This window comes from Palaemon carinicauda, chromosome 21, assembly GCF_036898095.1.
Source record: "Palaemon carinicauda isolate YSFRI2023 chromosome 21, ASM3689809v2, whole genome shotgun sequence".
In the NCBI taxonomy this organism is placed as follows: Eukaryota; Metazoa; Arthropoda; class Malacostraca; order Decapoda; family Palaemonidae; genus Palaemon; species Palaemon carinicauda.
In genome coordinates, this window is record NC_090745.1 from 104,508,839 (window position 1) to 104,521,890 (window position 13,052).

Sequence of the window (13,052 nt, forward strand, 5' to 3'; positions counted from 1 at the left end):
TTTATTTTGATAATACTCTCATTTTATTCTTTTGGAGGTGTTGATGTCTCAAACCCACTAAATTGGAAAAAAAACTTAAATAGTACATGATATTCTTTTTTCTCAATGAAATTAATTTTGAATTTACATGATCTTTTAGGTCCGTTACCGAGGAGTAACTAAGCGACTCTGCCGCTTTTTACGACACACGGTAGAGTATGTCACTGACCACTGGCTCAATTACCTGAATTTCCATCAGTCTTTACCTCAGCATAGTACAGATATGAACCAAGTGACAGCTCATTGGGCTGTACTTCAGGTAATGTGATAATCATTATACTTTCTATATTATCTTGATTACTAATCAGTTTCTATAGTGATTTTATTGATTTTGATGCAAATTTATAAATCTTATTAATCTTATCAATTTTATAAATTCATGGGATGTTGTAGTAGATTTTTTTATTTACTGTATTTTCATTCATGACTGCTTCTATGAAATATCACTGAACATTTTGTATTATAAAGGTAAATGTTTTCTGTTTTGTAATTCTTTCTCGAATATTTACTTTCATAATTTTATGAATTGCATAGCAAAAAAAGGGCCATTTAATTCTAATCTTATTGATATTCTACAAATTTTACTACTAATAGTGAATATTGTACAGTATAAAAAATATTCTAGCTTTAATCTAAAACAGAGAACTGTTTACTAAAGGTCTTTTTACTGTATTTTGGTGTCTCCATTTACTTCCAATCTTAAAAAATAATTATCTGTGGATTCTAGTATGTTCTCCTTTTTCATTACATAAAATGTGTGGTGTACACATATTTTTTAGTGCACAGTATTTTTGTTTTTTTTGGTGTAGTGGGATATTTATCATCTTGTTTCTGTCTAGAAGATTTAAAGAATAAATTTTCAGGTTTTTGAAAATTCATATATCTCTCATGGATTTTTATCATCTCACTCATGATTATCTCCCTTTCAATGTAAATATTTTTCAGATTGAATATGATCAACTGTTTGAAAGAGCTGTAAATTGCATGTTTGGTAATCCACGGTCGGGTGCATGGCAGTTTCTTGCTGTCATTCCATACAGCAGTGTATCATTGCTAAGGTAAGCGGTTTACTAATGGGAATATTTTATTATTTGTGGTGGAGGATATGTGTAATGAAAGATTTGTTAATATAAAAGAAAATGGTCCTTTAAGATAAAAAGTATAACCAGTCTATCTGCATATTCTCATTGATATATATCTTTTACATTTAATGAGTTCTCCACTCTCTTCTGGCTTTCACACTTTCCACCCAAATGCCCATCTAGTTCTTGTTATTTATCCATGCACTCAGCATTGAGAAGGCTTATAGAATTTATAATTATTCAGACATGTTATTATTTTCTCTAACTCATAGAATCTTCCATTCCTTGAAGATACCATATTTGAAAGACTTAATTTGGAAGGTAATTTTAAGAGGAGTTTCATCATGCAGGATATATAAGATTAACATATGTACTGCCCAGGCAGCATCATGCAGGATATATAAGATTAACATATGTACTGCCCGGGCAGCCTACGCCAAACTATATGTCCATATTCTATGGTCAAAATTATAGCTGTATTTAAAATAAACATGATTTTGGTAAAACTGATGTTTAACTGGACTCAATAGGTATGCATGTATTATTCACATATTAGTGTATTACAAAATAAAAACAGCGAATATGTATCCTTTCCATTGTTTACGTTTACTGTATAAGATGATCGAGACTACCGTTTATATTTTTCAAATCAGCTGATTAAGACAAACTACCAAGAGATTTTTTTCATTTTCTAAAGGAAACAATCATTACTTGAACTATTATTTCTATTTTATCATATAAAGGTTTATAATTTTCAGTAGGAATACTTTTCTCATAATTTATCTACTGTCGAGTTTAATGGCATACAGTATTGAAGTTTAGGGATGTTTCATCCCAATTGCCGATGTGCAATAATATTATAGTCTTTAGCTTTGTGTTGCTAAATTACAAAGCTTAGGAAATTGAAATTCTTAACTTTTTCTTCCAATTTTTTGGGTACTTTTTGTGCAATTTGGTTTACCTTTTTATAAACTGAATATACCATCAAATAAATTTTCTTTAAGTTTTCTCCACTTTTTGACAGCTTTCTCCAATGCTCTCAGCTTGACCATTGTTTTTTTTTTTTTCCTACATTTTTGTCAATCTTTTCTCCATAGCACAAAACGGCATCAGTCATATCCAACTTAATGTCATTTGTAACAATAAAAGCAATTCTTTACTATCATACAAAAGTTGTTTCAAGAAAACCAAATACTCTTATCCAAATCTGTTGTTCATAACAAAATAGCCGTTTTTCGTTCGGTTGTTTATAGCCGTATGCATTACTAACGATTCTTTTACTTTTTAATTAATTGAACTAGAAGTTAGGGTAAAGTGATGTAGATACGATATATGATCCAATTGTCTCTTACGGGTGAAAATTGTGGGGTTGCACACTATGCGAGATTGTGGGTATGTATTGAGGATGAATGGTGGGGAGCGTGTGAGGAGGGCTTGTGAGGAATCTGGTAGGGAGAGAAGATCAGGAGGGAGGCAGAGAGTTAGATGGCAAGAAAAGGTGAAGGATGATGGATGATATGAAGGGAAGAGCTTTGGTGGAAGAGGATGCCTTTAATAGAAAGCAATGGAGAGGGCATATCAGGCAACAGACCCCAAAATATAGGGATAGCACTGGGAATGAAGAAGACAAGATATGAGATTGAATGTTGCACAAGTATATATGATATACTGTATTTCTTTTTTGCATACTGTATTAAGTACCCCCCTTCATTTCCCTCTTTCTTTAGCCTGTGGTTAGTGAGATTTATGATTGCTTGTCCTATATGCCTTTTCATAAAAAAATCAGTACTGTATTGGTTTTTTTAATAGAGTACAGTACTGTATTCCGTATTAAGAGTTAGATACAAAAGTTAAATTGCTAATTATCACTTTTCAAATATCTGGCAGATTGTGGAAAATTGTGTACAGACTTCATGTTGGCATCAGCGATGAGTCTGACAAAACTGTAGCAGCTGCAGACGAACAAAACAGCACATGTGAAGATTGGGCTGCCCTTGTTTCTCATTCTGATACTCGAGGCCAGTTCCACGATCGCTTGCAAGTCATGGAAGAAAATGAAGCCTTTTACCTACTTACTGCCTTAGCTAATATGGCAATTACCAGAGAAGTTACTGAAGAGGAGTTTGTGAAAGTAAGTAAAGTTTTCAGACTTTTATTCTACAATATGTAGTAACATTTAATTTTTTTTCTTTTATATGAATCTCTCTCTCTCTCTCTCTCTCTCTCTCTCTCTCTCTCTCTCTCTCTCTCTCTCTCTCTCTTTTTTTTTTTTTTTGAACTTGAAGCGTTAGGTTAGGTTTGGTAACAAGATGGTGGGAGGGACCAGAATTACCATTACTGTATTGAGGAAGGATTCACTGAACTTCTCTATTTCGACAAAGGAACTTGGTGATGTCAAAAGTTTTGTAAGTTCATCACTATCAGAGGATGGCTGAACTTGTATTGTCTAATGGTGGAGGCGTGTCAGTATCGTTCATCATCCCTCTATACTGTAATCAACTAGCCTAGTCTTCCCTTGCTTTTCTCCTGATCTAACAGCATGTTTCTAACATGATACACAAAAAAAATGCAAATCATGATATCACAGAAATAATTCCTGTGCACATTCCAAGTAGTAATTGTTAATCGAACCAAGGGAAGACCTCTTAATGCACATTATGTAAATGGTCTGGAAAATGTGTAATCATTGCTGAAGCGACAGAGAAACTGAAAGAGACAGAGTATCTGGCACGGCAGTTCTGGGCTTCTTGCCACTTACGCTAGAAGGTTTTATTATGTGTTAAGTGGATGTATTTATTGAAGTTAATACATACATATACCAAAGGCACTTCCCCCAATTTTGGGGGGTAGCCGACATCAACAAGAAACAAAACAAAAAAAGGGGACCTCTACTCTCTACGTTCCTCCAGCCTAACCAGGGACTCAGCCGAGTTCAGCTGGTACTGCTAGGGTGCCACAGCCCAACCTCCCACATTTCCACCACAGATGAAGCTTCATACTGCTGAGTCCCCTACTGCTGCTACCTCCGCGGTCATCTAAGGCACCGGAGGAAGCAGCAGGGCCTACCGGAACTGCGTCACAATCGCTCGCCATTCATCCCTATTTCTAGCACGCTCTCTTGCCTCTCTCACATCTATCCTCCTATCACCCAGAGCTTTCTTCACACCATCCATCCACCCAAACCTTGGCCTTCCTCTTGTACTTCTCCCATCAACTCTTGCATTCATCACCTTCTTTAGCAGACAGCCATTCTCCATTCTCTCAACATGGCCAAACCACCTCAACACATTCATATCCACTCTAGCCGCTAATTCATTTCTTACACCCGTTCTCACCCTCACCACTTCGTTCCTGACCCTATCTACTCGAGATACACCAGCCATACTCCTCAGACACTTCATCTCAAACACATTCAATTTCTGTCTCTCCATCACTTTCATTCCCCACAACTCCGATCCATACATCACAGTTGGTACAATCACTTTCTCATATAGAACTCTCTTTACATTCATGCCCAACCCTCTATTTTTTACTACTCCCTTAACTGCCCCCAACATTTTGCAACCTTCATTGACTCTGACGTACATCTGCTTCCACTCCACCATTTGCTGCAACAACAGACCCCAAGTACTTAAACTGATCCACCTCCTCAAGTAACTCTCCATTCAACATGACATTCAACCTTGCACCACCTTCCCTTCTCGTACATCTCATAACCTTACTCTTACCCACATTAACGCTCAACTTCCTTCTCTCACACACCCTTCCAAATTCTGTCACTAGTCGGTCAAGCTTCTCTTCTGTGTCAGCTACCAGTACAGTATCATCCGCAAACAACAACTGATTTACCTCCCATTCATGATCATTCTCGTCTACCAGTTTTAATCCTCGTCCAAGCACTCGAGCATTCACCTCTCTCACCACTCCATCAACATACAAGTTAAACAACCACGGCGACATCACACATCCCTGTCTCAGCCCCACTCTCACCGGAAACCAATCGCTCACTTCATTTCCTATTCTAACACATGCTTTACTACCTTTGTAGAAACTTTTCACTGCTTGCAACAACCTTCCACCAACTCCATATAACCTCATCACATTCCACATTGCTTTCCTATCAACTCTATCATATGCTTTCTCCAGATCCATAAACGCAACATACACCTCCTTACCTTTTGCTAAATATTTCTCGCATATCTGCCTAACTGTAAAAATCTGATTCATACAACCCCTACCTCTTCTAAAACCACCCTGTACTTCCAAGATTGCATTCTCTGTTTTATCCTTAATCCTATTAATCAGTACTCTACCATACACTTTTCCAACTACACTCAACAAACTAATACCTCTTGAATTACAACACTCATGCACATCTCCCTTACCCTTATATAGTGGTACAATACATGCACAGACCCAATCTACTGGTACCATTGACAACACAAAACACACATTAAACAATCTCACCAAGCATTCAAGTACAGTCACACCCCCTTCCTTCAACATCTCAGCTCTCACACCATCCATACCAGATGCTTTTCCTACTCTCGTTTCATCTAGTGCTCTCCTCACTTCCTCTATTGTAATCTCTCTCTCATTCTCATCTCCCATCACTGGCACCTCAACACCTGGAACAGCAATTATATCTGCCTCCCTATCATCCTCAACATTCAGCAAACTTTCAAAATATTCCGCCCACCTTTTCCTTGCCTCCTCTCCTTTTAACAACCTTCCATTTCCATCTTTCACTGTCTCTTCAATTCTTGCGCCGGCCTTTCTTACTCTCTTCACTTCTTTCCAAAACTTCTTCTTATTCTCTTCATATGACTGACCCAGTCCCTGACCCCACCTCAGGTCAGCTGCCCTCTTTGCCTCACGTACCTTGCGCTTTACTTCCACCTTTTTCTCTCTATAATGAAAATGGGAATAATTAGAAGTTTTACGGGTGAGTGCCGTAATAACCGAGCATCTGGAGAAGCTGCAATATCTACATCAGGCGAGTATAGAGATAAACTATTATTAAAATATTTTTTCTCCTCACAGGTCTTGGTTAATAATATCTACGAAGCAACTTTTGTCAACGAAGAAACAAGAGAAATGTTGAGCCGCATAGGTCGGGATTTATTGTCTGCAGTGGCAACGAGTCATCCATTCTGTTTGTCTTTTATTCTTACAACTACACAGGTGAGAGAGAGTGAACTGTAGTTAACTTTACCTTGTGTTTATATTGATATTATCATCATTATAGTTAGGATTTTTTTGAGTGTCAACCAGTAAACTATGTAACATGAATGTAAAAGTACTCATAGTACACAGTAATTTCTAAATTGATTTTCAAATATGAGGGCTAAGAACTTAGTTTTCATGCTTTTTTTTTTTTTTTTTTGAATTAAGGGAAAACTAAAATTCCAAGTTATGTCATAAAAACCTGCCCCATACTGTCAACTTTTTTATCCACATGTTTGATATTTGGGACTTTCTTAAAACGAGGAAACCATAGATTTGACACCAAACTTGTTTGCCATGAAAAATCAACAAAGAACGTGTGTCAAAACGTGAAATTTAGAGTTAGAAATTGCCAAATAGTGTAATGTTAAAAAACGCAAGATTGAAATTTAGCATTAACATTTAGCAAAATGTATAAGCAATACAGTCACCCATGATAGGTTTTAAATAATTTATTTATGCTTATTCTTAAGTTTGCCCGTCCATCCATGCCATTCTGGACTCTGAGAGAGGTGTCCCAAATTATTTTTTCTCATATTACATGCAAAAATAATTAGCAAAAAAAGTTAAAGTTGTTGTTAAATGTGACAAGATAAGGCTTCATGAATTGTTGTATATTTTACAAAATAAACTAAACTGATTTGTAGTTTTATTAAATTACAAAAAGCCATACAAGAAAATAATCACAGGAATTATCATATGATTGGGCTCACATCAAACTGTAACTAAGGTTCGTTATTGAAAGATGGATTAATACTAGCATGAAGTACAATTTGATAAGAGAAAGAGGCTTTCATCCCTCAAAAATACATATAGACAGTAAACTCTTCTCAGTAGCCTTCAAGTTATTAATTATATGAAGAAAACCAAGTCACATGTCTAGTGATGGTGCTCTTCTCATTTTTTTTTAAACCAAAGGTTGATCCTTAATGTAAGAAAAAGCTGTAGAAGATAGACTGCTAGATTAGAAGAGATCAATGTTAGTAGATAACAAAGTAAAGGGAAGAAAACAATTCAGCCAGGGATGAGGGGATATTACATAGTTCCTTTTTACTGCATATAATACGCCCAATGCTCACTACAGATACAAATGACTTATGCAGAATAGCCATTAATACCTAGAGCTGATTACAGTACTGAATTATCCACAGAAGGAACATGGTAGTTATCCAAGTCTTGTCCAGAGATAATCAAATGAAAATTAAGTTTATTCCCTACAGTAATATGGAAACTTCTTGTGATAGTTACTGTATATGCATCATTTTGTATTTGTTGAATGTACAGTATTTTGTATTTACTCTTGTCATCTGTTGTATAACCTGTAATCTTAGATAATGGAGGCCCGATACATTCATTGGTCCATGCCTTTACTTAAATTTTATATACTATTCAGAAGGAAGCATATTTTTGTATTGCTTTTGGGATATTGATTCTAAAACATTATCTTTTGTTTGTTTTTCCAGGAGAAATTAGTCAATATTGGGAGCATGGTGTTATATCTGTTTCGTGCTCTACCCTTGCAACTTTGGCAGCCTAGTGACGATGATATAACCTGTATATCACATTGGCTGCTCTTCACCCCAGTTCCCAGTATTGAAAATCAGTTGGCAAGAGTAATCATAACAAAACTGAACTGGGGGGAAAGTACTCCTAAACAAGCACTGGCTCTCCCTCATCAGCTCCATCGTAGAGTGAGTTGTACCATCTTGTCGTTCATTATCGTTATTTCTTCTCTCTTTATGTATTGAACTTGGGTGAGTTATAGGATCCCAATCAGGTATGCTTTTAAAACTATAGTCAGGAAAACACAATTTTCTTATTGTTTGAATGTGACTCAAGTTTTTTGGTAGTCTTTTAATCTTTTTACTCATGCTATAATTGACTTACTTTTCCAGGTTGCCTTAACAGTATTAGAATCATACTTGAAAGTCTCGAGGGAGATGAATCAACGAAGCATATTGACTGAGGGAGTAAAGCAAGTCACATCAGTGATGTATGCACCTTCTCCTGAACAGGTTAGCATTTTTTTATGGTCCAAAGTACAGTTTTTACATCAATTCTTATCTAATATTTTTATATGAAATACTGCAATTGCTGTTTACTTATAAGGATGCTCATTAAAATCTCAGAAGAAATATTTTCTAAAGATAGGCCTTTTTTTTTTTTTTGTTAGGATGACCTACACATTGAAAGGATTTTAACATCTTTTATTATACAGTGTTGTTACAAATCTCGTTTTCAGTGATTACACATACTCTCAGATAGTCTTCTGAAGGTGCCTCTTATACTGTATAACACTGCACATTAGTGTTATAAGAATTTTTTTTAATATAAATTACCTTAATAAAAATATATTTTATGAATAAAAAATCACACTTAAATTCATTCCTCTGAAAAGGTTTTCTGTGATTGGGCCTGGAATTTATTAACCTGCTTACGACTGCATCTGTTAGATCAACCGATGCGCCAAGTTTGCAAATTATTGAAACCTCCAGCATCATTTCTCAAAGACATTCCAGATCCAACATCGGCTGCAATTCAGCAAGGGTAAGTGATGAGTTTTAAGGAAATTCTTCTTGTTTACAAACTACAGTAAGACTCAAAATATTATTTTTATATTTGGCCTCTTGTGTAAAGTCATGTTACTGCTCACTTTAAAAACCTGAAATCCATAAGGTGATGAGCCAATTATTTTTTTCCATTAAAGATATATAATGCTTTCTTTCATGAAGGCAAGGCATCCAGATTCAGCTTTTATCATACTGCACATTTGAGGCTTTCTGCTATGATCTTTTTATTTTTGGTTCCCTCTTATTGGTTTGTATTTAATGGTGAATTTATTTTCAAATCAAGTTAATATTTCTAAGTTGAATTGTAATTTTTCCTAACCTTCTACCATACCTCCATTCCTTCTTCCTTTTTCTTCCATCTTGGTGTTCAACCTCTCCTTCATAGTGCAACTGTGAGATTTTCTCCCAGTCATACATGGCTCCTGAATTGCCTTCCAGGAACCAATCGCAAGCCTTATGATCCAGATTAGAAAACCCAATCATAAACCCATACAAAGCTGTATTTTTAGTATATATTATAATTGGTTAATTCTTTAGGTCTACAATGAATGTAGTAAAACGAGGTTTAATGGACCGGCAGCCTCTGGCTCTGTATACATCATTGCTGTTAACTACTTGGGGTCACTCTCTACCTGAGGTTAGTCTTTTGAAATTTGATATCATGTAACAATGTTTTTGGGGAATAGTTCAATATGTGCTTGTTTTGTAATCGCTTTATTTAGTCTTCCTTAAAATTTTTAATTATTTAGCCCTTGTTGATTTATAACATACCTTCTGATTATTTAGTATTTTAAATGTTAATTCATATAATAAAATATTCTCCCATAAATTGTTATATAGAATATATATTCAACTTTTCATAAAATGTGTCAACAAAATGATAATCTTATATGAAAAATTTTGCCAATTACAGTTTTGTGAACATGGTGTAGATTGTGTCCATGAACTAGCAGTGCAAGGAAGATATGAAGCTGTTCTTTCTGCTTTGGTTCACATAATGCCTCTATTTTTTAATCAACCTGAAGATATCACTTCAAATGCAAAGTAAGTCACTCAAAGTCTGTAGATTTTGTGAATGTAGAGAGGTATATAAGTTTTGTGTTGTTGACACATACCTTAACAGTGTACATTGATATAGATTATTTTTTCTTTATAATACTGGATTGTTTTGTCCTGAGTTTTGCAGATAACTTGGCTTTTCCTTTATGCTGTGCTGTATTTAGATTTTAAAAAGAATTTAGGATAGATGTGACAGGCTAAAGAGCATGCTAGAAATAGAAATGAATGGCAAGCAATTATGACTCAGTTTCAATAGCCCCTGCTACTTCCTTCGGTTGCCTTGGTGACCGCTGAGGTAGCAGCAGTAGGGGATTTGACATATGAAGCTTCATTTGTGTTGGGTAATGGGGGAAGGTGGGATGTGGTACCCTAGCAGTACCAACCAAACTCGGCTGAATCCCTCGTCAGGCTTGAAGGAGCTAAGAGAAGAAAGGTCTCCTTTTGTCCTTTTTTTTATGATAGCTACCCCTCAAAATGGGGGAAGTGCCTTGGTAAATAGATGGATTGATGAAGACATTTACTCAATGTAATTATTATACCAATAATCAAAATGTTAGTTATTCATAATCTGTATTCCAGATCACTTTTTCATTTGTAATGTTAGCTTTCCAAGATGACAATTGTGTAAACTCGCTTTACGGGAGAAGTGAAGCTTGTATTATTATTATTATTATTATTACTATCCAAGCTACAACCCTAATTGGAAAAGCAAGATGCTATAAGCCCAGGGGCTCCAATAGGGAAAAATAGCCCAGTGAGGAAAGGAAATAAGGAAATAAATAACTGAAGAAAACAAATTAACAATAAATCAATCTAAAAAAAGTAATGTCAAAAGAGATATATCATATATATACTATCAACAATGACAACAACAAAAATGTCATATATAAACTATAAAAAGACTCATGTCCGTCTGGTCAACAAAAAAGCATTTGCTCCAACTTTGAACTTTTGAAGTTCTACTGATTCAACAACCCGATTAGGAAGATCATTCCACAACTTGGTAACAGCTGGAATAAAACTTCTAGAGTACTGCGTAGTATTGAGTCTTATGATGGAGAAGGCCTGGCTATTAGAATTAACTGCCTGCCTAGTATTACGAACAGGATAGAATTGTCCAGGGAGATCTGAATGTAAAGGATGGTCAGAGTTATGAAAAATCTTATGCAACATGCATAATGAACTAATTGATCGACGGTGCCAGAGATTAATATCTAGATCAGGAATAAGAAATTTAATAGACCGTAAGTTTCTGTCCAACAAATTAAGATGAGAATCAGCAGCTGAAGACCAGACCGGAGAACAATACTCAAAACAAGGTAGAATAAAAGAATTAAAACACTTCTTCAGAATAGATTGATCACCGAATATCTTAAAAGACTTTCTCAATAAGCCAATTTTTTGTGCAATTGAAGAAGACACAGACCTTATATGTTTCTCAAAAGTAAATTTGCTGTCAAGAATCACGCCTAAAATTTTGAAAGAGTCATACAAATTTAAAGAAACATTATCAATACTGAGATCCGGATGTTGAGGAGCCACCGTCCTTGACCTACTTACAATCATACTTTGAGTTTTGTTAGGATTCAACTTCATACCCCATAATTTGCACCATGCACTAATTTTAGCTAAATCTCTATTAAGGGATTCACCAACCCCAGATCTACATTCAGGGGATGGAATTGATGCAAAGAGAGTAGCATCATCTGCATATGCAACAAGCTTATTTTCTAGGCCAAACCACATGTCATGTGTATATAGTATGAAAAGTAATGGGCCAAGAACACTACCCTGTGGAACACCGGATATCACATTCCTATACTCACTATGGTGCCCATCAACAACAACTCTTTGAGATCTACTACTTAAAAAATCAATAATAATGCTAAGAAACGACCCACCCACTCCCAACTGTTTCAGTTTGAAAACAAGGGCCTCATGATTAACACGGTCAAAGGCAGCACTAAAATCAAGGCCAATCATACGAACTTCCCGACCACAATCAAGGGATTTCTGTACTGCATTGGAGATTGTAAGAAGGGCATCACATGCTCCAAGGCCTTTCCGAAAACCAAATTGCAAACTAGGGAATAGATGATTACCTTCAGCAAACCTATTAAGACGTTTTGCCAGAAGACGTTCAAAAACTTTAGATAATATGGGAGTTATGGAAATTGGGCGGTAATCAGTGGGACTTGAGCTACCACAAACACATTTACATAGAGGAGTAACATTACCAATTCTCCAACAAGTGCTAAAAGCTCCTCTTCTTGCTAACTTGCGTAAAATAACAGATAACTTTGGAGCTAAGAAATCTGCTGTCTTTATAAAAAACAAAGGAAAAATACCATTAGGGTCTACACCTCCATAAGCATCAAGGTCCAACAACAGAGTTTTAATCTCACGAGATCGAAAAGCTAAACTAGTTAGTTTAGCCTCAGGAAAACAGGAATGAGGAAGTTCAAGTTTTTCATTACTCTGTTTACTGTCAAAAACATCAGCCAAAAGGGTTGCCTTTTCCTTTGGACAGTGAGTGACTGAGCCATCTGGTTTAAGTAAAGGAGGAACTGTTGCATCTACACCAAAGAGTGCAGATTTAAGGGTAGACCACCATTTATGTTCCTGAGTTGTACCAGAGAGGGTTTCTTTTATGATTAAATTGTACTCCTTTTCAGTTGAGGCATAAACTCTCTGAGCAAAAGCTCGAAGCTGAGTATAGTTGTTCCAGGTCAAATCTGATCTGTTACCCTTCCAAAGGTGATAGGCCTCCTGCTTCTCCAAATAAGCACGTCTACAATCATCATTGAACCACGGTTTGTCCTTCATTCGGTACCTTAGCACACGAGAAGGGATACGCCTATCAATTATGTTGACTAGATTCTCATTCAAAGGGACAACAGGATCTACACTATTATATAATTGTGACCAATTCAAGCACAAAAGATCATGCAAAATCCCATTCCAGTCTGCTTGGGATTTCATATAAATTTTACAAGAATATGATATATCAGGGACAGGCTGCTCAGTCTTCACTAATAATGAAATCAAGGCATGATCAGAAGTCCCGACTGGAGAA

At 35.9% G+C, this 13,052-nt stretch overlaps 1 protein-coding gene across 1 annotated transcript in view; it reads left to right on the top strand.

The window, feature by feature from the left end:
* LOC137615384 (ectopic P granules protein 5 homolog) overlaps nt 1–13,052 on the top strand; it is a 109,371-nt gene that overhangs the window by 7,140 nt on the left and 89,179 nt on the right. The window contains exons 2-10 of the mRNA XM_068345202.1: nt 140–298; nt 985–1,097; nt 3,009–3,252; nt 6,165–6,305; nt 7,811–8,038; nt 8,243–8,362; nt 8,746–8,894; nt 9,455–9,554; nt 9,831–9,961. Of these exons, the coding sequence (XP_068201303.1) occupies nt 140–298; nt 985–1,097; nt 3,009–3,252; nt 6,165–6,305; nt 7,811–8,038; nt 8,243–8,362; nt 8,746–8,894; nt 9,455–9,554; nt 9,831–9,961 (1,385 nt within the window). The remainder of the gene's footprint in view (nt 1–139; nt 299–984; nt 1,098–3,008; nt 3,253–6,164; nt 6,306–7,810; nt 8,039–8,242; nt 8,363–8,745; nt 8,895–9,454; nt 9,555–9,830; nt 9,962–13,052) is intronic.